Raw genomic sequence first — 27,821 nt, forward strand, 5'->3', positions numbered from 1 at the left:
CTGGGCCAGTCCACCTTGCCAGCTCCACCAGTTTACATTGTCAGAGAGATCTGTCCCAGCACAGGGATCCAGTCACTCACCTTCCCTAAACCAAGAATCATATCCTTCATCTTTCAATCCATGTATTTTAATGGCTGATCTTTTAAATTAATTATTTCAGATTCTTACAGAATAAAAAAATCAGAAAAAATTATTAAAATCACAGTCAATTTGCAATGCTTTCATTGAAAGTACCCAAGCAATCTGAATTAAAAAGATGTTAAGAATCAAAGCCCGTTTTCAGCAATATCAATAATATTCCCATGCAACTTGTCCACTGACCAGTGACTCAGCGGGTCGCTCATGCATGAGTCAATCTCACAAACCTAAGACTGGCCACATTCACCAACGGTGAAAAACCACCCATGTCCAAAGTTACGTCAGAAATAAATTTGGTCCCAAACCCCCACCTGTGTACTCATTGCAAAGAATCAGGCAGCAATTACTGCCCCAGGTTTTCAAAACACTGGACATGTTTGCAAAAACTGTTCCCAAAGCTTGGAGTAATGCACCACACCCTACCGACACAGCTCCTGAATCATCCCTTTATGCACAAACCGGAAGAAATAGTCTTCATCCTCCATGAGAGAATTACTTATGAGATGGTAAAGAGACCCCATCCTTCACATCCTGCTAGAAGCACCCAGCCATGCCACCTTCACCCCGTCAGATTCGGATACACTCACTCACATTGGCTTGCACATAAAAAATCCAGTTGGCTCCAACCTGTTCCCAGGGCTACTCTCCAAAACAAGGTACGGTATCAGAAGCTAGAGCAGCAAAGCCCGCTAGCTTTCATGGGGGGAGAGGCATCTACCCAAAGATGCCCGACACCTACAGGGTTCTCCAGTTAACAACCACCTACAACAGATGGACTCTGGGAGAGTCTGATTGGTACCTGTGGAAGGTGGGGAAAGATCTCAGAGGAAAAACAAATGGATGTTGTGACACTGACCAGTATTTCTAAAAACAAAATTAAACCAGAGGGTCCCATACAGTGTGAGCAGCCATGTGGCTTTCCTCCTGTGCATACTCTGACGATTCCAGTGCCCAAGTCCTAAGTGAGTGAGTCCTTCCCCAGGGGTGGCTTTGTTCATATTTTATTTAGTGCACTTAAAGTGACATTTTCTACAGCTTTCAAGAGAGAGGTGGCATTTTCTGCATGGATGTTGGCCCATGCAGGGAAGGTCCCCAGCTGGAAGATGCTCTTGGCCCATGTGTTCATAGCCAAGCTAAGAAGCAGAACTCCCATAAGATTCATGAGTAACCCAGTTCTTGCCTACAAAAAAAATACAAAGACAACCGTTGAGTTTAGACTGGACATCCACAGCATGTGAAGCATGAAGCTATTTGAACATAAACATTATAAAAATGGAAGGCTTAATTGCCGTTAATATTAGCAACATCTTAAGTGGGCTTTCTTAACCCACAAAGGCCATTCTGCAGATGCTTACCAAGCTTTGATCCATCAAAAACATTAACATCTGTTTAGTCGCAGGAATGTGAGCAGGAACTGGGACTGAGCCTAATTTAACTCATAAGCTTTATTTCTCTGCACTGGGGAACTTTTCCTGCACCCAGAAACCTATGAAATTTGAGCTGCTGACACTGGCAGGAACAGGAGCGGGGTCTGGGAGATACTGAGCACATTCAAGACCAGCTTTGTCACCACTTGGAGCCACAATGGCTCCAAATTTCACAGGGCCAGACCTTATACAGGCTCCTTCTGTATGCCTGTGCCTTCAAACATTGCTGAGAACAGTATCAGACTTCTGTCTTTTCACTTTACTACATGTTGAACTAGTAACACTCCTGAAAATTCCTTTTTTAAACACTCCACACAGACTGTTTTCAGCATTTTCTGTATCTAAAAGGACTTACCATATCCTTGACCATCAAGTGTCCAGAAGAAAATGCAATTGAGTTAGGAGGTGTTGAGACTGGCAGCATGAATGCATAGGAGCATCCTATAGTTCCTGGTATCATTAAATAGAGGGGATTTACTTTCAGACGTATGGCCTTGAAAAACAGAAAGGAACAGAAATTGTACCGTGGGGATTCAGAGTCTTAAGCAGATATATCAAAGAATGCAAATAGCTAGTGCACTGTGCAGAGTCCTATTCCACACTCTGCAATTAATAATCATGTATCTCGCCAACATCTGAAGGATTGTTATCCTTCAGTGTCCATGTTATACTACAGACACTTGCTTTGTTGCTCCCAAGGATTTCAAATTGCCTGAAGCCTAGGAGCAGGAGAAGCATATGGTACCTGTCCCAACGTAGACACAACACAAAGCTGCCCATCTGCAGGAGAGACAAGAGACAGCTGGTCTTGCCATGGGACTACCTTACCAGCTCTGCCAAGACAGGCAGAAAGATGATAATAGTGGCTGTGTTGCTGGCAAACTCAGTGAATAAGGCGATGACAATCGTGATGAGGATGACAGCCACAGGAGGTGGTACACCCTCCAGGGGATGCAGACGGCCTCCTATCCAGACAGACAAACCAGACTCCTGCAGAAGGGGAGAGCAAACAAGCTGGAGAGCAGAGCTCCTACATCCCTGCACATGAACTGATCCTTTCCTAGAACAACCTTTGCTGACCCACACAAGCACCTTTGTGCAGTGTCCTCAGGATATTGAACAGTGAGCAGTTTGAAAGGAGTTGCACATTTCTGGCTCTGGGAATGGAGGAACATGTCCTTCAAGTGTTGTGACCCCACCAACACAGAAATCCCAGAGCCAAATGAGAACCCCAAGTGACACCCTGATAAAGTCCAACTCCGTTAGGCAGGATGACTGCAACGTGGCAGCCATGGCGGGCCTCACCTCACAGCCCTTTGCCATGGCAAAGCCTCCTCCAAGCAGCAAGATGATGTTCCAGGGCACTGTCTCTTGGGCCTTCCTCCAAGTCAGCAAGGGCTGTGTCTCAGTGTTTGGTGCTAGACAAAGAGAAAAACCCCATGTCAAACACCCACCCAAAGAGGAGCATGTCAGTCATCATCTGACAGAATGAGCTCATGAGCCTGACATCAGTGGTGAAGTTCATTAACCGTGAGTTGCTGATGGTTAAAATATACATATGGAGTCTCTTAAGGCAGACAATTAAAAGATCATTTCACTTAATATCGGATCTTAAAAAAAAGGAAAAGTAAATAAATTCTAGCACTTAAAGTTTTCTTTGAAGCTTTCTTGAAGGATCATTTAATATCAGGTTAATTTTCTCTTTGTAACAGACACAAACATTGTCCTCAGTAGATTGGAGTCTGTGGAAGGAGGAAATTTTCTACCATTTGAATTATGAAGATGTTATTAATTTTCCACTTGCCATTCAACAGCCAGTGGGTTTTATAGCAAAGAGCTCATCTCCCCTAAAGGCCATCTCTTGATACATGATGAAGTGAGCTCTGTCATATGACAGGATGCCCTAATGGGACTGCAATTTTCTGTTGAACAAGGACACGTATATTTTACCCAGAGGAGGCCTGATTAAACAGCTTCCCGCATAAGGACAACACAATAAATGTGCATGACTCAGAGCAGCCAGTATTTTTTTCCCATAGACCCCACATGGTGCTGCACCATCCACAAAGGGCCTTCATCAGCTGCATCTCCACAGTAAGATCATCTCTTATTCCAAGGGGCTTATGAATTAAAATTTGTATTTCATTGCTACTCAGAAGGACAGAGGCCCAAGATCTCAAAAGACTCCTGGTACCAAAACCTGCTGGAGAGTTTGGACTTTAGGAGTTTAAATCCTAAATCATTCTGGGAACTGAGGAAGGGCCCCTATTTTTGAGCATGGACAACTCACCCAGCTCTGCCCTTCAGAGGTTCAAGCTTACCCCTGACAGACAAGAGCTGTCTGGGAGTCAGGAACCAAACCTCTGTTTCACAATCAGGTCTGCTACAGTAAACCAACACCAATTTCAGTTCGCTTCAACCCACCGTGGCATCATCTCTGACAACTACATGAGCAACTGAGTCATTCCTGCAATCGGCAGCAGGGCAGTGACTGCTAAACCTCTTTTGGCACTTCAGAAAAAAAGCCTCTATATGATCAAATTGCACCTTCAAACCACAATGCTCCAGACTGCCAGCGCAGCTGCTGTGGGCTGGTGCAGGTCCAAGGTGGGATAGTCTTGGCTCTTGCTCTTTGCCTGCCCTGCCAGAGCACAGGCAAGGGCAGAGGCCCTGCCCAAAGGGGTCTTCTACTCACCTTTCAAGTCAAACCACCACTTGAAGGAAGGTTTTTGTGAAGGGAAGAAGAACAGTATAATCACAATGGTGATTCCTGTAACTGCATCTGAGATAAACCTGTCCAAATGCAGCAGAAACACTAGTAAGAAGAAAAAGCCTGTAGAATTACAAAGTTTATGAGAACAGGGATTTACCAAAGAAGATTATGAGTTTCCATCAGGTTTGAACAATGTTCGTTGTTCACAGTTCTTTTCTTTTTAATTCCCTGTTGAGCTACATTTCTAAGATGGGCTTTGGATCCCCTAGAAAAACTGCTCTGCAAATATAAAAACCAAGATCTAATCCCCACCACGCTGATGCTCGGGCTGTTCTGATTGCAGAGTTGTGGTCAGTCCATGAGGGGCTGTGAGGACAAGTTTCCCCAGCTTGTTGCTGGGAGGAAAAGAGACAGAGCCCAGACCATCATCTTTATATGGGCTTTTTTGCAAAATGCCCAGGTTCTAAGGTGAAAGGCATGCTCCATCCAATAAAGAGCTTAAGCATGCTTTTTGATTGTAAGGAGCTATTAACTGATGAGGGGAAAGATCATAAGTACTTTGTTGTACTAAGGTATCATTTATTAAGCTAGGGCTTTGTCAAAAAAGTTGTCTCTTCTGTTGAAAAACAACACCACCCTCTCTGAGCTTTAGCATTCCCCAACTGCTATATCCATTCATCTTCCCAAGGTATGGATGTCACAGGGGACACTGACTTGCCAAACAGATAGGATAGCACAAGGGGTCAGCTCCTTCTGTCTCTCTTCAGTCTCCAGACCTCCAGTGAAATCAGTGGATTGCATAAAGAATTCAGTATTTTACTGTAAATGTACCTATAAACAGCGTTCCCAACAGTAAAACCCTAGGGATGGCCTCAGATAGACACATGCCAACTTCCCACCAGGCTTCGTGCATCTCCTCCAGGAGACAGAAATAATAAAGCTGGCTCTGCTACTTGAAGCTCAGTTTATTTTATTCCAGGAAATCTGAGTAACAGTGTTAAGCAATGAAATCAGAAATCCAGGAATCCCAACAACCTGGAAATGCTATTGAAAAATATGACAGGGCAATGAAAATAAAATCTTACCCTGGTGCAAAGAAGCTTGCCCAACCTGGAATGAATTTGGGATCCCTGGAGAAAAGCATGATTGCAAACATGCAGAAGAAGAAGAAAATTGCCTGTTCCGCAAACCTAAAATGAAAAGTAATGCAGTTAAAATGCTGATGTGCTAAAGGGGTGGATCAAAGCTGGGACAAGTATTGAGCTCAGGCTGCAGCAGCTTGGGTGAGAATTTTGGCTGGTTTTCTTAAAATAACTACAATGAAACATTGGAATAGATTATAGATCTATTTGCAAATGCTGATACTTGCCAGCAATTGTCTCTTATTGGAGGACATTAAGGAGAGGCAAGGCGGGCATCAGGAATGCCCAGACCAGATGTCACAATACACGTATGCAAAGTTGATCCTCTGGGTATGTCAGAGGAAGGGCCAAGCAGCTTCTCATGGTCATTCCTCTTACCGCTGCCCTCTGGAATTGGGATGTCCCCAAGGCACGGTCAGCTAGGGATGGTTTCACACCAGTTCAAGCAATATGAAAGGATGGCTGAGATTCAAATCATATATGAGACAGCAGGAGCAAACTTCAAGGTCAAAACCTAAACAGTATTCCTTAGACACATAACAAACAAATGGCAATATCATTTGCTAAGTGTGAGGTTTGACTCCAGTGAAGTCAAGATTTAACCAAGACAATGCCTTAAAACACTGTTTAAAATCTCTCCAAGAGCAAGGAAAGGAATATAAGCCATTGGGAAGAGGCCACTTGCATTGATTTTAAGTTATGGGTTTGCTAATCAAATTGGTAGAGCATGGCTTAATGGACTTTCTCACTCCTAGACCTCAAAGTGGGACTTTGATTCTTTCAGAGACATTTTGCAGGCTGCTTGATAATGTACTGAATGGAACAAACAAACCAATTTCTTTCATTTACTGCACAGGCGCAGGCAATTGTCTTTGAAGAGCCATTCCATTTTCCACACAACAGCAATAATTACAATGTCGATAGCATGACACAAACATCACTGAATCTTCACAGCATCCCCGTGAGTATGAAAATATTATTTTAGAGGTGGAGAAACACAGACCATTCAAGGTTAAGACCTACAGTTTCAAAAACCTGCACTAGCCCTGGATGCCCAGAATATCAGTGGCTGGTCAGACATACCTAGGGTTTGATTCTTGGAGACACTCAAGTTTTCCTGCTTCCCCCTTTTTTGGCATTTCTCATGAGTTTAAAACTCATCTTTCTTTCTGCTGTTTCCTTTATCCAAAATATGATCCCCATCATTGCAATTTGCACCAAGCTTTTTTCCAGAAGACAAGACCTTTAAGAAACTTGTCTTGTGCTTTCTTCTCCTGACTAATACAGTTGAAGGACTTATTCAGAAAAAATCAGGTATTCCATGACATGGATCTGACTTATTTCCATATACTTTCTTTGAGCAGCTACTAAACTTTCTTAAAGTGTATCCACAATCTGTATTATTCATATCTATCGTATGATTCATCAGCCTTCTCAGCAAATTCATATCTATCGTATGCTTCATCAGCCTTCTTTGCACAGCAGGTATGCCCAAACCTTCAAAATTCAGCCTGTGTTGGTTAGTACATAATGCACATAGGATTGGGTTTGTCCCTGGAGTAGAAAAATTACAAACAGTAATTAAACAACCCAGCGTGAATTCACTCTATAATATGAACTTTGTTCTTGAGAAGATTTGAGTGCAAGTTGCTATTTGCAATTATTCCTGTTAGTCAAGGTGGAGAGGCTGGAGCATGCAAAAAGCAAACTTCATCAGGTTATAAACACTCTGAGTGGAAACATCTATTTCATTTTCTTCTAAGAAACTCCATTTCTCCCAGTTCTCCACTCTTAAGACAGGACATTTCCAACCCACTTGATTTCTTTTTCATTTCAGTCCTGACTTTATGACTCACTTTGTTGGACCCAGCTTCTGATAGTCCTCCTTTATCACTTCTCTGGCTCGGGCTTCTGCATCCACTCTTATATTTGACTTTTTTGTTCTCCAGCCCCTGCCAAGAAACACAGTTATATCTTTAAATGCCTCTAACATAACTGACGCAATAGTAAATACTGTATTTTCTAATGCACTATATGCATGACATGGTGTACTTCTGCAGTGCCTCCTCTGCAAGTTTCAAAGAGCTGCACATCTCTGGTGGCTCAGTTTGCATTATCTTCAAATCATGAAGACTGATGATGAAGGTCTCTGGTGCAGATACAGGCAATAAGGCCCTATTTTATATATCCTTTCTCTCTGTGTTCATACAAAGGAGACCCTGCAGAAGTTAGGAAGTTTCCTCTCATTTATATTCTGAACTATTTCCTCCAACATGAGCTGTGATTGCCAAAAGAAAGCCCCAACATTGCAGGATTTCCTCATCTCTAGCAGACACTTACTTGGGCAGAACAACTAGGAAGAAGTGACAAAAAATGAATCTGTCATTTCATTTCTCAAGTCACTTACAATTTCCTGGGTGATCCCAGATGCTGCTGAGGATCAACAAAAATGTGCGGAATTTCTAACTGCCTGGGAATGTTAATGTGCTCCTGGCTAAGCCTCTTAGCCTGGCAGTGCTGGCTGCACACCGTTTGCTCCTTTGTAGTATGTGCATACAAGTGATATATTTGTATCTTGCACTTCATGTCCCATCACATCCCATGCTGCTGACCTGGTTTCTAACCCTGACTGTGACCTTGATTAAACCTACAAACCACAACTTTCTGTATGAGATGCATCTGTCTGGCACCACAGTGCCTGCAGTTCCTTAACTCATTCACTGTTTAAAAGGGATATTGTGGCTGGATCTTCTATGTTGATGAATACTTGATCACTCAGAAGTTCCTGGACCTCAAGTAGATATACCTGGCCCTTTAATTTCTTATTTTTTGGGGGGTGTTATTAATGGCAGCTTCATTTCAGCTCACCCAGCCTATACCTAAGCCTTTTGGATTCAAGCAAAGCCGACCTGCTACTGCAGTGATGTCCAGCTGCCTGTACTGTGCTGCAGACACCAAGGACTTGCACACATAGAAAGTCTAGCCACTATCCTCAAGTCGTTACAGCCAAAGCAGCCCAAAAAGCTCCTGCAGACACTCAGCTGTACTTGTCCAGCTTTGCAATGTCTCTTCCGAGGCACCTCGCCACTGGGGAATACTGGTATCTGCGCTGACCCAGCTATCCCAATAAAGCCAGGCTTTGTGCTGACAGAGATGAGCCAAACAAAACAAAAAGCATCACGTTCTCCGAGCACAAGAGCAATTTTGCATTTTGCCAGGGGCTTTGGCCAGTACAGCTACCTCTTCCCTCACCTGATCATCCAGGGCCATGCCAGCAGGATGCCGGGGCGTGCCCCAGCCCTCACCATGGGATGCGGGATTTCAGGCTCTACATCACGGAAGCCCTGGGCACGCGATGCAGAGTGCCACAGGTATAAGCAGCTGCGAGCTCACAGAGCATCCCACAGCAGCACGCAGAGCCTCCCGTGAAGCCCCACAAACAATTTAAGGACCGGCATTTGGCATTTTCAGGATTGAAACTTTCCTATTGATTTTTTCCTGTCTCTGAGAAAATGTAAATATTTGGACACCTGTTCCTGCCTCCCCCCCCCCCCCCCCTTTGCATTTTTAACTCAAAATAACAAAGACTTTTCTAAATATTAGAAATTCTGTATGGTCCCTGGAGGAAGGAGGACTGTGAGTTTGTTACTATCACGTATGCGAGTGTGAAGGGGGAAGAAGGGAAAAGGGCTCCAAACGAGCCGGCACGGCAATGCTGCAACCATTGTAAGTAGTGTACACTGGGGGTTGCATGTATCCAGCAAAGATTTACTGGAAAAACATGTTATTCTCAGTTACAGATTAACACGTTGTTGTAAAATTAAGCCCTGCTGTGAAGTAATCCATTCCAAACCCAAGTTTCTGCCCCAGGAACAAATCCTGGCTTTTTTATGTTCTATTAGATTTTTGCTACTAATTCCAAGGGAACCAAGATTTCATGCTGGCCTTCAAAGTTTGATCCTGCTTTTCCTTCTGTCAGGGAAAATCTGCCACTGACCTTCACAGGCCCAGGTCAGGCAGTAAAACAACCTTTAAAAACTGCATGTTTAACTGAATAAATAAATAATAAATACTCTGTACACATATGTATTTCGGTTAGATAAAGTATATGTAACTTTGAGATATTTTTAAAACCTTTCTTTTGCACATCAGCTTCTTAAAAACAGATGACTTGTTAGAGCATGAGCATCCTGAAGTCAGTCATGAAACCGCGCACCATCCAGGAGATGATCCTGAGTGATATCATAGATTTAGTACGAGAACCATGAAGAACAATTATTTCACAATGCTGGTGTAACCAGGCTAGGTACACGTATAGTTAATATAAACTTACCTCAGGTTAATACCTCCATACAGGATGGAGATCCATAGCCATCCCAGGAGAAGAAAAATCAGCATTAAAGGAAATGCAAACATAAACCAAGAACCAAAGTTCACCACATCACATTCTGGAAAATAACTAAGCAAACGGGAAAAAGCAAGTTAATTCAAGAAGGAAAAACAACCCTTCAGTTTAAGGGTAAACAAACATCTGAAATTAGCAGCAAAATATCCCACAAATTTGTCGGTGTGCATTAGCATTTTTCTGGACGCTGGGAGATTTGGGGAGCGTTGGGTTGGGACAACCCCCCCCAGGCCACCCTACCATGCACACCTTGCCCAGCCCAAGTGCACAAGCCTGCTAGGGAAGACCTGAAAGTCTCTCTCTCCAGGTAGGCTGCCACTTTCATACAATGATGCTCCTGGACACATAAGATTAAACCCTGCTACACTAACTGCTGGAGAGTCAACCATGACCCTCACAGGGATGCTGCACATGCCTAGGAGAGACTGAATATGCTACTTGTAGAAGCCAGCAAAGTTAAGAAATACCTGCAGGCACTTAGGATGGCACAAATCCCCATTCCTATGCACATAGGAGGCATCTTTTATGACTAAGAAAACAGGCCAGAAGTCTTTCTACAATACAGCAGCAGATCTAATTGCTCACAAAATGTTACATGGCCTGTTTCATCAAAACAGTTCCCAGATTAATTGTAAGCATGTAGTCAAGTCCCATTAAATTCAATGGGATTAAGAGCATCAGTAAGGTGAAACACATATGCACCGTTTTGGCTGACAGCCCGGACGGGTACGCTAGAAGCCTGCTTATTACAGCTAAGGCTGATAAAACCACTCTCTGCTTTCATCTGCTCACAAAGTATCCCAAAACGTTCTGGAAGGGCATAAATATTCCAAACTAGTTCTCAGCGCAGAAGGGAATTTCCTACAAGGATGGACAACACATCTCTGTTTTCCAGGATTTACAGGGCTCTCCAGGATGGCCTCCCATACCTCTTCAGCTGTCCCAGAAGGATGAGGTTTGGTGCGGTTCCCGTCAGCGTTGCAGTACCTCCGATGCTGGCCGCGTATGGGATTGAGATGAGGAAACCTTTCCATATATTTGTTTTGTATTCTTCCTCCTTCCTTAAGTCTGAGAGACCATCACTGGCAATCTCCTTCTCTTCCATCAGATCTTTGCTTTAAAATAGTCCAAAAGAGAATCCAGTGAAAGCCCTGGTTTAAATACAGCGCAACCACTTCAGAGCCTTGACAGAAGGAAAATTCCCAGTTTTTGGAAATCCAAGCTAATGCTGTCCTCAAGGACACCTAAGCAGCTCAGTGCAGCAGAGGGGTCTGCTTGGTGAACTGCCATGTGGGACCAGCAGCCTTGCAGAGGGCAGAGCACCCTAAGAACCCATCTGTAGGAACTGTGGGTACACGTGCCTTACCCAGCCCCTCAGCAACTTGTAACACTTAGCATGAAGTCCACAGGACTGCTAAAAGGAGGAAAAAATTTTGATAGCACTGAAAGGAAAGAAACATCTGTTCCTGAAAAGGTGCTTCCTTCCCATCGTTGTTATCAAAGCACGATCATCACCAGCGTGTAAATCCTGGTGGGTTTTACATCACTGGCATCATGCATTTGACATTCCTAAGAAAACCAAGGCACAACTCCCCAGCAGGATACACCTCTGGCTACCATTTCAGAGTGGCTGGAAAATCTCTGCAGTGATTTGGACATGCAGAGTGATGCTGGACACACAGAGGAGGGCTTCTATCATCAGGCTGCTAATGATTGGGACGTTTGATATAATCAAAACATTTCAATGATTGAATTTCAAATTCCTAAAACTTGGTCTAGCTCAGGGGATAATTCTCTCTCTCAACTCTAATACAAACTTTATAGTTAACTTACTCCTCAGTACTTGCCAGAAACTGCATCTCAGTTGGTACAGTGTAAAGTTTATTCTGCTGTAAAGATGCTGAAAAAGAAAGATTAGGACTTTAAAACAGTTCAAAGCATCTAGAAAATTCTCCTTGAACCAAACAGAGGAACGGAGGAAACAACTGCCATTTACAGAGGAGGGCCTGTGCAAACAAAGGGTGAGCTTATGCCACGGGGACGGGGACAGGAGCGGGAGCGCCAGGCAGGGATGAATGAGCCCGTCTCCTCCTGCCACCACTCCAGCCCCATCGCAGCACCCAGCTTCTCCTCTGACACCTAGAAGCGCTTGGTCCTTTTACTACTGCCACTGGTTGGACTCTGGGATCCTCTAACACAACCAGAAGTTTCAGGTTGTCCCTTGTCAACTCTTGGGTTTGGGGTGGGGTTTTTGGGGGGCATAACCATAGCACATTCTTAGGAAGAAAAACTGTTGGGCCTGATGTATCTGTAAGGCACGTTTCCCAAGGTACAGCAGGAGCACTCCCTGCCACAGAGCTCCATTCCCAAGAGATGAGGATTTTACCCCTGAAGACACCTAGCACAAAGTCACTGTAAAGCTGTAATTTGCTCTTCAAAGATGAGAGTGGGGAACATCTGAGGATTAGGCTTCATAACAGGTCCTCTGAAATCCACCCCGACAGCAAGGACCATTCTCAAGCCCATCATTCCCTCCATAAATGACAGACCCTGCAGGCTGAGAGACTGGTTCCCAACACAAGTTTAGGGCCACTCTGGGGAGCACTCTGTTGCGTACCCAGTTCCCAGGGACCCTCCTGCATATTTCACACGGGCTCTGCCTCACTGTCCTCCATATCACCACACAGGGAACATAAGCAGGACTCAGGAGCCCTTGGGGAAAGAGTATATTTGGACCAGAATGACCAGTGTTGTCTTCAGCGGTAAAATGGGGCATGTACACCACTCTACCATACACATTCAGAAATCAAAAGACAGAAATGCAATACAATCACTCTTTTTTACCAGATGTCACACTAAGGCCTGTGGCATTCGTTGTTCTGGCTCGTGGCTTGACCTGAGGTTGGGAGTAGACGTGTGCCATTAAACCCCATTTTCCATAGTCCTCCTTAGGACTGGAGTACTTGAGAGTTTCAGCCACCTTCAGCCCAGATGGCCCTTCCCCATCAGTGCTGGCTGTGCTGCCTTTCCTAGGCTCTTTGTACATTTTTGGGTCCAGAGGCCTGTGCCCCTGCATCTCCCTGGGCTCTGCAAACCACTGCATGCAGAGCCCATTTCCTGCCACTGCCACCCCATCAGTCCCCAAATTTCCTTGCATCCCTCCTCAGTCCAAACCATGATCCTCTTCTACTCATGTGTGCACTGAAGACCGAAAGCAGTGCATGGAGAGGGGCCAGTGGACAAAGTCTCTGGACTCACTCACACGTGCACTGAAGACATGGAGCTTGTTCCAGCTCAGTGAACCAAGGAGTTTTGCAAAGTCATGTTTTCTGCATCACTAATTTACTGAATTGGAGTTAATTGGCTGGGACGCACACATACTGAGCTTTCATCCCAACAATGACGAGATGAAGGGATGTAATTAGAAGGACGAACATTAACCCATGGCTGACTGCTGATCCCCCAACACATTTAGCCCAGGGCCTCTTACCACTGCCATCCCCCTCAAGCCTCGTGCTGGCTCTGCAAACAGACATATTTCATTCCACCCCTTAACATTTTTCAAATTTTTTTCCCTGCTAAGCCCAAACTCCCACCCCATCTTGCTGGGACCATCTGTGAGCTACCTCTCAAGGAAGGTCTGCAAAAAGCAACTGTGCAAAGGAAAACCAGAGTTGCTGCTGAGCAAGCTTCCTATGAAACTTGTAAAAAGGAGCTGAAAATTGTTACAGGTCTGTAAGTCAGAAAAGGCCAAAGACCACTGAGGTACATACCTCTCACGAAGCAGCATGAGAAGGATTCAGTGGCCATTTCACCCAAATACCTTGTATACCTTAGAGGCAGAAAGGCTTGTCCTAGAAAAGTTTGACTTTAATGACATTGGTATTGTTTCTAAAAAGTTGAAAAGGCCTGAGAAGGAATATTTTCACCCATGATGGGGTGCAGGCAGCAGTGCCGGGGCCATACCCTGCCAGCGCAGACTGGGGTTAGGCAGCCAAACCAGGCAGCGGTGTCCAGAAATGCATATTTCCCACCTGCCCCTTTAAAGACATCATTTCCAGGTCTGTGACACAACGAAACACCTCAGGCACTGACTGCCGTTTATCTTGAATTTGCAGAAGAAGGTCTCGATGCAGGAAAAAAGAGATGGAAATATTTTCTCCTGATTTTTACCTGGAGATACTGAAGCTGCTCAGAGGAATGAAATATTGCCAAAGATGGGTTAGTGGGCAGAGAGCAGGAGAGATGGTCAGGCTCACTAGCACAGTGGTTTCCAACCTGTCACACACCTATTGCTGGAGATGTCAGACAGAATTGTAGGGAATCTATAACCCATCTCCAAAAGGAAAATTCTGGAAGTTGAAAAAAATCCTGTTGGTGTTGTTTATAACCCTGATTCGATCAACAAGAACCAGCTGGGACTCCAGCTGCCAAAGCTCATCTAACTGCATTCTTCCATCAGTAGCCAACAGCATCAAAATGAACAAAACACTACACAATTTTAGCTATCAATGACACAAGCATGCAAATATTTACTCATCTATAACATGCTGCCCATATGGTTGAGCATGGACATAAGTGGTTGCAACCCTGAAGTTCTCTAATCAGCAAAATAGTGTGACCAACCCATCAGACATCATTTCAATTCTGACACCGTGTGTGTAAGCAAAGCCCTTCACAAAGCTTGTTTCATACACATGTTGAGATTTCTTCAGCAAATCAAATGCTTTTACATGCTACATATTCTTCAATATATTTTTAATTTTTTTTTTAGCCACTCAAGTATTTTTTAGCTTCCTGGACACTACTACAGTGTTATTAAAGCATATCCAAGCAGATTTGCAAACTGACCTTATCATATGCCATTGTGAAAGTTTGCTTCCACTTACAGTCCCCTTTGCAAATAAATCTGCCTGTCTCTTTTGGAACACAGATTACAATTCAGTTAGATTATAAAAATTAAGTAAACTATGAAATAGTATACCTTTTTCTCAAATGCCTGTTCCTTACATTCAGCCAGGTTTCATCAGCTCTGTGAAAGAACTAACTGCAACAGCCCCATCGGAGATGTGAAACCAGCCCTGACTGCAGGTAACACCCAACAGACAGGAACCCCCTGCAGAAAGCTCACCTTCACGTCTCCACTCCTAGGTGTTTAGGGCTTCCTTCAATGAACTCAGCTTTTCTCATCCATTCAGAAAGATTTTAGAAAAAGGATGAGTCTACCTTGGGACACTAAAGTTCAAATAAAAAGTCTTCAAGAAAAACAGCATTTTGTTGTTGTACATTTTGTGGATGACTCCTCCTTCACTTGCATTTATTACTTTTATAAGTCTCTACCTCAAAAGAAAAATACATCATCACGCCATCACATGATATTTGCAAAGCATCACTTTATTCATTCTTCTACTTGTATGCCTCTCCCTTTGCCTGGTCTGGCCTCTCTCACCACTGTAAGGTTTGTGTAAGGACATTAATTTTGTGCTTGCCAATGTCTAGGACAACAGCGGTCTTGATTTTGTGTTCCTGAACTCTGTTGTATTTGCAGTCACAACTACACAGTCAAATCATTTCAGAGGATGGGGACAAGAAGGTTAAAAGCAGACTGACAAAACACAATGCTTCTACAGAATAAGAACTTACAGCAAGAAGTCAGTGGGGTTGATTTTAATAGATGTGAACAGTCAAGAATTCATAAAGCAAACGTGATAAAGCACACTGGAGTGCAAATATCTCATGATTGCTCGACATTACTGATGAATTATTAATTATATCTTTATTAGAGTATGCAAATGTTTGAGTCTTTTTCTGGGGACTCATTTTTCTGCCTTAGGACTTAGTGGCAACCAAAAAGCCATTGCTTTTAAAACATAGGGGCAGAAGAATTACTAACTAGTGCAAGAAAGAAGCCGTGACTACTGCTCCAACTCTCAGGAATACCTGCAAAGGGACTTCATTATTTCATTTCTGGCTTGCTCTTTCTCATTACAGCCTGCCAGAAGGCCAAACTCCAGGTAAATGACTTGTGAAGAGAGGGCTGGAGGAGGACCTTTATCTGACTGCATACCCCTGACCCAGCCTGTCCATGACCTGCTCAGGAATAACATCAAGCAGTAGCTTCAAGCTGGGAAATCACAACACTTTATGAATAGGTATTTAACTTGCCAGCCTTCTCTTTCATCCTCCCTGTCTCCTCCAGCTCAGGCTCTGGTTTCATGGGGAAAGAAACAGGAAAACAAGAGGAAAACCCACCTGTTCATGAGCACAGTCAGCCCTGTGTGCTGCCAAGGAGGGCCGCTGTCCTCACCCTTGCCCTGCTCTCGCTGCCTGGCCAGTCCCTTGCCTGTCCCTGCAGCAACACACCACTACATAGCACTCGTCTGCACAGGCTTACTATCTACAGCCCTCCCTGGCTCTGGCTATCCCCGCAGCAAGGCGACCCTACGAATGCCCACAGAGCTGCTTGTGCAGCAGGTTTATGGCGCAGGTTGGCTCCACCTTTTTTTTCCAGACAAATCATAAGCATTGTCTCCTGCATGACAGGAGGATGGGGCAGGATAAAAGGGAGTTTTATGCCAACACTCTTCCACCACAGTAATAAAGTGTGTATTAAAATGGGACCAGCATCAGATCAAGCTGCAGCTAAGAAACGTGGTACTTGTGCCAGTGAAGTCAATAAAATGGGGCCTATTCGATGGCAGCAGGGCAGACCTCAGCTGGCTTATACTACTGCCCTGTCTCAATTACCTTGGTTTTCTTCATTTTCCCTGTTCATATCCTTAGATGTGTCTTTCTCCCCAAAGAGGCTTTTTAAAATTGCATTTGCAATTGGAAGCATCATAGCAGTGGAGGCAGTATTACTTAACCACATGGACAGGAAAGACGTTGTCAACATCATCCCTAAAATAAGTCTGGAAGAGAGAAAAAAGGAAAAGCTGAATTTCTTCAGTTTGGCAAGTTCTCTGATGTATTATAGCTGTTGGAAGAAAAGCTCACGTGCAGGGATAACAAAACTAATAGCAAAAGGACTTCTGTAACTATCCTGTAACTGGACGGAGCGCAAATATGGGGCCGAACCAAACAATTCTCCTTGTGCTCCGCTGGCCTCTGAGCAAAGGCAAACAGCTGAATAAACTCAGTAGGCTTGAGAAAAGGGGGTGTGGACAGCCCCCTGGTATGGGAGACACTCGCATCACGGCCCACCACAGCAGCGCTGCTTCTTGAGCGCTTGTAGCTCACATCCCCCATGGAGATGCCCCTGCTCCCATAGTCACCTGGCTGGCTGGACTCCCACCAACATGAGGACCCGGAGTGCGATCCTGCGGTGTAAATTCCACTCCTCAATGGCTGAGGCCATGATTAAACCACTGAGGAAGAGGAAATTGGTGTCTAAAAAATATTGTGGGCAAACTTTGTTAGATGGGAGGATCCCCAGGAAGGGAAAGAGGACAATGGGCAGCAGAGCCGTCACAGCCAATGGCAGCGCCTCCGTGCACCAATACAGGGCCATCAGCAGGATCACATAGAGACATCTTCCTTCCTGTAAAGAAGGAGAGAGGAAAAGTAAGACATGTGGCATTAGAGAGACATCTTTTCACTTGGAGACACTCAGACAAGAAAAATGCACCAATTACTCCTTCAAGGATACAGTATTTCTCCCAAATTATTTCCAGCAAGTGCAACATCTTTCCCCTCTACATTGTGTAGGTGTTCAGGACTTACACTGGTCCTCTGAGACCACAGCAAAACCCAAATCCTCCTTGACTGCCAGGGCTTCATGTGCTGCAGGGGGGAATGCACTGGGGCATCAACCAAGGAAGTTCTGGAGAGCAGGAACTGTCCCAGAATGTTGAATTAGGGTGCTAATCCTCAGAAGGCACTGCTCCTAACATCCTTAATGTCCCAATATCTGACCCTGCTACAGTTAATGTTTGTGGTTTCTCTCCAACTTCCACAGACCACACTTTACATGGCTATGGAAAAACAGCTTTGAGAGATGGATGCATCGAGTCCCCACACTTGCAATAGGAGGCACACAGAAAGATTTATTTTCTTGGGTCAGAATCTCCCAAGAGATCTGTAAGAAACCATTCCATGGCAACCCATCCCAGTCCCTACGGAAATCAGTAAATCAAGTGCCCTGGTGTCACGCCGCTTCCTGAGGGCAGGGAGCTCGCCCATGCCCAGCATCGCCCCAGCCTCAGCCAAGGCTGGCAGAAACCCAGCGCCCCCGCACTGCAGCGTGAATTCATTCATCTGCCCAGGAGGCACAAACTAGACCAAAGCCATTTGTCATGGCAGCCACGGCTGAAATAACGAGTAACGGAAAGAAGTCAGGAGAACGGCTCCAAGCACAGGAGGGGAGAGCCCCGGGGGGGCAGGGGGGAGCCCAGCGCAGAGCTGGGCTTGGTCATGGCGATGCTGAACAGGGATATTGTCAGTAACCATGGGGCAGCGTGCCCGCAGCGCTATAAATAACAGCCGAGAGTCATTTGGAAGCCACAGACCTATTTATTTTACTACTCCTTTCCATCCTGTTGGACAGGTCGAATTGTTACTCAAAGGCACCTCTGTCTCCCCACTTGGACCTTCCTCCCCGGCACCCAGGGCTGGGCTTGCTGGGACTTTGGCAGCTCTGCTCCGTGCCGTGGCTGGGTCAGGAACAGCGTGGGCTGGGAACCGGGTAGAGCTGCGTTTTGGGGATAACGTGGTCTCAGCTGCAGCACTTGACCGTGCAGCAGGGCACCAGAGCAGGTACAAAGGAGCCACGATTTGCCTGGCCATCTGCAAAAAAACCACTCCAGGCCTTAGCTGAATGTGGTTGTCCCCAAGCTCCTAGAGCAGACACCAGCCCAGTAACACACCCACAAACTGAGGATAAAAACTGTCCATGTTTATTAAGAAAGCCAAAGAGCAGAATCTACCCTGACACCCTGCTGGGTGCATAAAGCTGAGCGAATTGAAATCAATATGGATTTATCATTCAATACATCTGTAGTGAGTGTTTGAAAAGTGGCAAGAATGACAGAATTTCTGATATGCTTTTAGCACTCGAGCTTTGCATTTCACAAGCAGTTCTGCTAGCAAAGCTCCAGTGCTTCAGTGCATGTGGAAACACAAATATCGCAGAACTGAGAGTAATTTGCTTTGATTTTTTAATACATTAATCACAGAGGAACTACCACCTCACGTGAGGTTCCCAAGATCTGGATTTAAAGACCATTTGCAGTCCTAATTTTAGATCCCAGTAAAATGACATGCAAGCTACTGTGAAGTAAACCCTTTACATTCCCAGGGCTCAGCCCTGGCACCTGGCAGTTCCCATAAGCTCCCCACGGCTTCACTTCCTCCAAACCAGCAGGACAAGAGCCACAAACCTGGCAGTACTATATCTTGCAAAAATAAAGAATCATGTTTTAAAATATTTGCACACTAGATTAGTGATTTCATTTCTGTGGCAACTGATAACTTCTCTTTACGCTGGCTCTTTTTATATAGCAAAGAAATAGCTTTGCTCTCATTAAGCCCTTTTCCATTTGATCTCTAAAGGCCATATAAATAATTATTTTCTCCCACTGGCAAAATATTCTTCAGTCTTCTGCAAGAAAAGCTGCACCAGAGTCAGCTTCAAAAATAAAGACACTTTGCCTCTACAGGGGTAGGGCAACTGAAAATATTTAACAATGCCTTGATATGAGAGCGTATCAATGAAGGCTGTAATTGACTTGATGAAATAGATCAAGTATGATTTAGAAAACTGATTATAAGTAAGTGATATTTATGCTCTGGTGTATAGAAAATGTTCTGGAAAACACTGCAATGAAACACAGCATAAATCTAATAACTAATCTTCATTGCAAGATCATAAGTCAAGGGGTAAAACTGAAACAGGGCAGAAAAATACTGTATGGACGGTTTTCCCAAAATTTTGAAACCTACATGGATCAACAGCAAACCACTTTAAAAAGAAAGCTGTAGTATTGTTTATCCAACTTATTCTACCCCAGAAGAGAATAAATTGCACCTATAGTAACCAAGTTTTTCACTTAAGATAGGACAATCTTTGAACAAAAGAGGAACAAGACCACTTCAGAATAACTTAGATATGGAGCACGCACTCCCCAGAATAAAAAACCTAAAACCATTAATAAAATTGAACCAAAGTCTAAATAAAATTGAAAGGTTTTTGGTTTAAAGATATCTTGCAAATGTTAATTAACTAATGCTCCCAGTGCCCAGCAAGTTTGATTAGCATGCAAACAACAAATGTCAGAGGGATGGTGTTTTAGGGAGATGGCCACAGCTGCCCACACCGCTGCGTGCAGCCCCATCACCCCCACATGATCTTTATCCTTTGATCCCCCTGCTGTGTCACTGTCAGGCTACTCTCACCAACCTGCAGCTTTGGTTTTATTTTTTTCAAAATAAGTCTACCAAAGTTCAGGAGGGAAAATGGTAGCACATACGAACTTTAAAATGGGTCTTGTCTTGTGATTGGGTTAATTTTATAACCATTTAATGATTTCTAAGAGCTCGGTGGCTCTGGACTACAGCAGCTTTCCTTCCTGTTGCTCAAGAGCCTTGGGAACGACCTCTGCCCCTCCAGAAACAGATTCTGTCTTCACTGCACTGAAAGCACTGGGGATTTTCCATGCTGGGGGTCCTGCTAGGCTATGGCAGAGGAAGCCAAGCCACAGGCTAGTCTCCCTTGGGTCGGAGAGCTGGAGAGTGCAGGTCTCCTGGAAGGGCAGATAAGGTGCCCCAGGGAAAGGAGGTGCTGGCAGGGAACATGGGTTAGATAAGGCGAACAGGCATAGCATTGAGGCACAGGCATGCACGAGTCACCAGTCCCCACCCCCAGCCTGAAAGGGGACACCAGGAGCTTCAGCTGGACCTTGTTCTCCACCAGTCCCAGGCAGCTTCCCAAAGGCACTGCCAAGTTTTGGGTTTTCTCCATCAACTTTTGCATGTTAGATGGTCATCACGGCCTTACCACCCCCACACAGGCTCTCCTCATTACCCTTCCACCCTATGACCAGGCGAACAAGTGGCAGAGAGGCGACAGGGCTGCTCCAGGACCTCGATCCCAATACCAATAGATATTCTGGCTGGAACTGGAGCTCTCCAAGCCCTTTTATCCCACTACCATCACAAAGGAACATCCTATCCTATCCTCAGAACTACTTATTACAAAAAAGTACCAGTGGCTTTTAGCATCTCACTCATAAACTGTTCTCATGTTGCAGCTGCGACTGTGCTACTGGCCATCTCGGTCCCACTGCCTGTTCTCCAATGCGATGGATATGTGAATCTGATTCCTAACCCAGCTCCTGCAAACATTATGTAATCTGGACATAAACCAAGCCCTGTTTACCAGCCTTCCTGCCAGAAGAGTTGTTTTGCTCCCACTGGGTATTTGCAGAGTGGCTAGAAAGGGGCCAGTAACACAGGGACACAAGCTGTAAGAGCGGCACAGAAGATATTTTGCTCTGGTGTTATGCTAAAAAGACACAAAGCTTATTAAACACTTTTATTAAAACTTCTTGAAGTATTTTGTAGTTGGCAGAAAAACAGTATCGATTTCTTTGTTTTACAAACAAGACAGCTGAATCTCAAAGAAAGTAAGCAAATTGACCAAGATCAGGTAGGAAACTAATGACAAAAATGAAATGGACATCTTAGAGAAAAACTTTCCTGGCTCAGAGGTCTGAGGCTCACACTGTCTCTTGGAGGCAGCGATAGATCCTACATCTTCAAACATTCATGGACTGTGAAGCTAAAACAGCACAGTGTGATGATTTGACATGCTGTGCGAGGTTAACAGGGCTCCCCTTTTGAACCTCCATTTCAGCATCAGGGTTTCGTTTTGTTTTTGAGATAGATCCACCATATTTGATTAGAAAAAAAGAAACATTTTCAGTGATGGTGAACCCACAACAAGTTTAGCAAGTCATTCCTAGGATTAATTAACCTCACTCTTAACATTATCTTGTGACAATCTCAATCTGCCAGCTTCAGTCCTCTGCATCTTTATGCTCTTCCTTTATTCCTTAGCCTGGGCCACCCTTCTCCAAGCTCTGCTCATGATGGATGTGTCTTCAAGGCAGTGATCAAGTTACTCCTTGTCTTTTTATTCTTTGAAAGAAATAGGTTGAACTCACACAGCCTTTCACTGCATGGCCTGTTTTCCAGTCCTTTACTCATTCTGAGATTTCTCCAATTTGCCAAAGCCATTTCTGAGCTGTGGAAGCCAGACTGGAGGGGCGTTCTGGCAAAAGCCGCAACGTCAGCAAATAGCAACCTGGTAGATGTTCACTGCTCTCACTCAACTTTCAGATGTCCATACACACAAATATCACATTAACCCTCTTGGCTGTGGGTAGCCAGTCTGGTAACTGTGTTCAACTAATTACATATTGCCATCTCAAGCCCTATTTTGGAATCTGCTTGCCAAGACGGACTCCAGATCAGCCTGACCTGCAGCCAGTGGTCCCAGTGATCTCCATCTACTCTGGGGCTTGTAGAAATGCACCTGGTTCATTGCTTCACAAAACTCCTCAGGCAGTTCTTATAAAATTCTTATATGGAAGTTGCCTATACCTGTAGTTTTTAAAGTAGGCAGGGTTGGATGCAAGTATTTTAATTTCCCTTTAGTTACTGTGACAATAAAAAATATTTCATTATCAGACAAATTGTGATATAGGACTGTACTACAAGCACTTTCCTGAGTACAGAACAAAAACTGCTTCACTGCATATGGCTTTTTCTGCATTGTCCATCTGGCAACAGACTATCATGGGTCAGTTTCCTTCTGTGCCACACACTCGAAACGCCACTCACCGCCTTCAACACCCTGTCCAGGGACTTCTTCCTCAATTCTTTCTCATCCCTTTTCATGTTTCTATGGTTCTTAGCTTCCAATTAATATTGACTGTTGTCAACTTCCCTTTTCCCCTAAGTATTGCTGCTTTCGCTTCCTCTCTGGCCAGCTTGCTCTTTGCCAGGCTTGCTCTCTCTCCAGACTGAAGCTCACAGTGCGTAAGGTAAATGTAGTCACCCTACTTCCAGTTATCAACCCTCTTTCCTCATTGAAGTTCTTCCTCTTGGTTTTTTAACTGATCATTGCTTTCAGTTTTGTGAAATTGGTCTAAGTCACCAAGCATGTACATAACAGAGATGGACTTCATGCATGAAACATGTAATCAGGCTACAACCATTTATTTCACCTGCCAAGCTGCTCTCCTGAGTGCCACCTCTTTCCCCACCCATGCTCCTGCTCTGCTCTCCAGCCCAGGATCCAGCTCTCCTCCACCTCCCAGGACACCCCGCTCCCAGCCCACCACCCCACTCACCTACATTTGCATCACCCCCTTTCCCCACAGTGCCTTCGTTTGGAGACGGTTCATGTTCTTTGCTTTCAAGTGCAAGGAATGTCATTTTTCTTCTGGAAGTCTTAAAAGTCTCCTTGTTCTAATAAGGAGGACTCATTACATTCAAGTTAATTTTAAATTGCTCTATGGCCACTGAGGAAGTCAAATCTGTTTTCTGAAGGCATTGGGCCCTATTTGTCTGCTCAGAGCTCCTTTTAGCAGATTTGGCTGCCTCAGCTGTTACCAAGCCAAGAGGCTGTAGACATTGAGTTCATTAGAAGCTGTTGGAACAAGCTCTTTGCACAGCTCATTAAAAGTGCCCCCATGCCCCTTCCAGCAGAACAGTTCCTCCAGCCCCTCCTGCCCTGCCTGAGCTCTTTGCAATCATTCACAGCCCTCTGAGCAGGGGGGTCGCAGGCACTTCCACTCATGGGACAAACATTCAGCCATTTACGCAGCAACCAGAGCAGGAGGTGACACACAGACCCTTGCGCAGACAACTGGTTCCTGGGAAGCAGGTCCACACAGAGCATTTCCTGCAGCTGTTTTATGTGATGGACTCAAGTCACTGTTCCAGGCACGAGTCACTGTTCCAGCCACAGATTGGGGAGCACGCCCTGAGGTCTCAGCAATCCTGCCCACAAAGCAGAAATTTAATTTCTCTTGTATAGAGAAAGGAGATTGCAGACGAAACCGCTTATGCAAGTTTCCCTCCCCACAACTGAAACCTACAAAGGGCATCGAATAAAAACAAGGGCTATCAATGTGATGTCAGCACCAGTGCCAGCCCTGACATTGTCCCTCTGTGAAAGGACTCACACAGAGATCTGGAGAAGAACCACTGCAGGGTGACAGCTGACGAGGGCTTTAATAGCAGCTTGCATATATGGATGCTGCTGTTCATCAGCAACAAGCAAGGCCAGACTTGACAGATTATTTTTCTCAAAGGATTGTGTCTCCAGGCAGATGTTACCTAGGTGCAGCTTTCACTGGAAAGCCCACTGCACCCAGACCACAGCGTGTCACTTAGAAGTCCACACTAATCCAAGAAGCCACATCCTATTTGTGCTTCTCTGTTACATCAACTTTAGGTCATGATTTCTTGGTCTCCAGATCTAAGTGAAATGCTGCTCTTGAAACCAAAGTTCAGGTAGCTCCTTATGGCTCCAGTACCTTGGGAGATTAAAATTGCTGAGCATCCCAGTGGGGAGAAGGTAAATGCTGACATGACACGGGAACAGATTTTAGCATCCCCAGAGCAGGAAAGTACTGCAGAGGTGCCTGTAAAATGCCTTCTCACAAGGGAAACCTCATCCTGAGACTAACAAGGGCTGAGCCTCACTGCTTCTCACCTCCTACCAGTTTCTGTAACTCCCTGCAGGGTCACACACTGACCATCCCAGAAGTGACACGGGGCTTTCCAGCCCATACAACTCTCCCATCCTCCAGATGTGCAAGTACTTAGTAGCATCAAGGTTGCTACAATGATTGCACTACACCCAGGAGCTCCTCCTGCCCTAGCCTGCTTTCTGTGGGTGCCCTGCCTGGGACAGCCTCTCAGTAACACCAGCAGCAGCCCAGTCAGTTGAATTCCTTCTGACGTGGAGCTTGCTGAACATCTGCAGCAGCTCTCGCGACCTGGCTGCCCAGGAGAGCGCAAGGCTGGACTCAAGTCCTGTGTCAGGAAAAACCATCCAACCCGAGCGGTGCAGCTGAGGGCACAGATTTCCCATCACGCACCAGGGTAACTTCCAAACTCCACCATCCTAGACCCTGCTGCTGAGCCTTCACCTATTCCCACCTTGGTGTTTTTACACTGTGGTTAAAAGTGTAACCTGTTCCCTTCCCCTCCTGCAGCCCCCTGTGGCTCTGGCGCTCAAGCAAGCTTCAGCCATCAGAACTTAATCCCGTGTTGATGCAACAGCAAGTTCCCTTTCTTGCTGAACAAGTGAAAGACAATTTCGTGTTGAAACTCGAGATGAATCACTGACCCCTGAACATGGAGAGATACAATTTTGTACAGTAGCTCACAGCTACGCGTTCGCCCCTATGCCAAACTCCAGGAGACCTTGGTGAAGCTGCAGTCGGGCTCGCCTGAAACGTTGCAATGGTGAACAGCCACCTGAACATCAGAGTTTTGACAGCAACCAATGCAGGTACCAGCCAGTCTCACTGCTAGCAACTGTAATGCATTTAGTGCCCATGGAAAATGAAGAACAGATCGCTAAGGCGAGCGGGCCAGTCAGCTCTGTCGGTGCCTCTCCTTCCCCACGCACAGCTGCCCCGCGGCTCCTTCACCCTCTCAGCTGCAAACGCTTCCACTTTCCCATCACCAGTTTTTCTTTAATCAAACAGCATTGATCATACTGGACTGTGCATGAGGTCCTCTGAGGGTCGCACCCAGGAGCGTGCTACCAGCACACTGCAGGAGTGGAGCAGCTGTGAACAGCACACACCGTTTGTACATGTGGAGAAATCCCCTTCCTGGAAACCCAAATCTTTACACAGCCTGTGTAACACTATACACTTCCACCAGTACATAGAGCATCTGGATCAAAGGCTTTTCTGCAGCGCAGTGCCAGGTTCTCTGTGGTTTATTCTCACAGTTAAGCACTGTGCAGTTCAGGCACAAGCTCGTGCTGAGTGTACGGTGCATCTCCTCACCCTCTAACCATATCTCATGATTTTACAAGTGCCAAATTTAAACAAGATACTATTAAATATAATTCAAGTCTCTTGTTCAGCTACTGTAAATGAATGTACAAATATAATTAGCTACTTAAGAATCTGCAAAGCAATTAAGTACCTGTTGTGCCATGTGCTTTCTGCTATTTGAGGCAAACACATATTATATTCCTCTTAAGAACTCCGCCAATAACACAAAATAGAAAAAAAGGGAGATGAAATACAAAGAATTTTCTTTTTTAACATATGGCGTCATTAAATAAAGCAACGGCCATTCTATTTTTTAGTTATTATTTGGGAGATTTATTTTGCTATCTTCAATGTAAAGGTTTCACCAGACAAGCACTGTACAGGTGGAGGTGTCATCTTCGTGTCCTTAAAGCATCTGAATCATTCTACAATCACTAAGGACAAATGTCACTTATATTCTGATGTAAACAAAGTCATTCTCAAATGGATCTGAGTCAGAGCGCAAGAGTGAAATCCTGACCATAAAGAAGTAAATGGCACAAAATTTCCCAGTGACTTCACTGCCCCGTGTGTTTCCACCCAAGGCTCGGACCTCCTGGTGTGCGAGAGCTGCGTACATGGGACAGCTGCAAAAATCCTCCAGTCTCTAAAATTTTGCCACAGATTGCTGAATGTGCAGCCTAACACACATGCCAGAGCCCAAACCTTACCCGGAGACCAGTTTTTCCACACCTACAGAACACAAATATCTTACTCGCAAAGCCTTTTTTGACAAAGCACTGAAGGTCCCCACCAAGAATTGCCCGCAGCAGCACAGGTGGCACTTGCGGCTCCCCTGCATTCCCCAGGCCTGCAGCACGAACCCTGCTGCATGGTCACCTCCAGACCTGCAGCATCCCTCTCTCCCTGCCCACACCGCTACCCAGCGCGACTCCCTTAGCAAAGGGGTTGGGACAGCAACGCTGGGCAGCCTCAGAGCCCCGGGCACTTTCCTTCCACCGTAGCTCTGCAAACACCTCACTCGGTGATGCTGGCTGTGGACCTGCTTTGCCTCAGTTTCCCCAGCTCTCCTTTAAGCACTACTGATAAAAACTACAATAAGGCAGCTACGTGTCTGCAAGAAGTCCTAGTTAGTGCCACTTAGTTCGAGCTGATTCTGAACCAGAGGTTCCTTATCCCTCCCAATATCTATATAAGCAACATAAATACAGTTCACGCTATCTATTCCTTCCTCCCCCTAAAAAGTTAAAACAACCCCCGGATGCCCCCTCCATTCGCACTCTAAGACGGCTGGAGATGGGTGAGGAGCTGCTGCAGGCTGCAGGCTTTGGCAGTGCCCTCCCTCTGGGGGGGAACCCTGGCAGGTAGCAGGGTGGCCTCGTGAGGGCCAAATACTGCTGCGGCTGAGGCAGGAGATGAGGAGCAAGGTGGGACAGGGCACCGAGGCTCTGCCCCAGGGCTGTGCCCCACCGTTCGTGCCCCCAGCCTGAACCTCTGATCCATACATTCGGTCCCTGCCGCACATCAGCGTCCCCAGTTTGCACTCCCGGTCCGTGACCCCAGCTGGTGTCTCCCAGTGAGTGTGCCCGGGTCGGTGGGTGCCCCCCAGTCTGTGTCTCTGGTTTGAGCCCCTCCATCTGTGTCCCAAATCAGTGCCCCCCCCAGTCGCTGTCCTCTGCTCCCTGACCCGCAGCGGGGTGTCCCCAATCCGCAACCCTGGATGACAGCCCGAGCCGGGGCCGCCTGTCCGTGCTCCAGGGCCGGTGGTCTCCATCCGTGCCCCCCACCAGCCCCCCCCCCCGTGCCCCCCGCCGGTGCCCGGGCGCGGGTACCTTGGGGGGCAGGCTGAGCAGGACGGGCACCAGCGCCAGCGGCGCGCACAGCAGCACCACGAACCGCCGGACGCTCCACGCCTTCTTCACCAGCGCCCCCAGCGCCGCCATCCCGCGCCCGCCGCCGCCCGCCGCCGCG

At 45.8% G+C, this 27,821-nt stretch overlaps 1 protein-coding gene across 1 annotated transcript; it reads right to left on the reverse strand.

The window, feature by feature from the left end:
- Positions 1-111: 111 nt before the first annotated feature.
- On the reverse strand, positions 112-27,821 carry SLC13A3 (solute carrier family 13 member 3). The gene is made up of 13 exons (XM_075109041.1): positions 27,683-27,821; positions 17,100-17,365; positions 16,573-16,736; positions 11,659-11,725; positions 10,755-10,940; positions 9,754-9,879; positions 7,277-7,372; positions 5,364-5,468; positions 4,261-4,358; positions 2,871-2,983; positions 2,394-2,555; positions 1,921-2,058; positions 112-1,318 (listed from the first exon to the last, which is right to left on the reverse strand). The coding sequence occupies exons 1-13, from the start codon at positions 27,791-27,793 to the stop codon at positions 1,133-1,135; spliced, it is 1,818 nt and encodes a 605-aa protein (XP_074965142.1). The 5' UTR covers positions 27,794-27,821; the 3' UTR covers positions 112-1,132.

This window comes from Phalacrocorax aristotelis, chromosome 13 (assembly GCF_949628215.1).
Source record: "Phalacrocorax aristotelis chromosome 13, bGulAri2.1, whole genome shotgun sequence".
Lineage (NCBI taxonomy): Eukaryota > Metazoa > Chordata > Aves > Suliformes > Phalacrocoracidae > Phalacrocorax > Phalacrocorax aristotelis.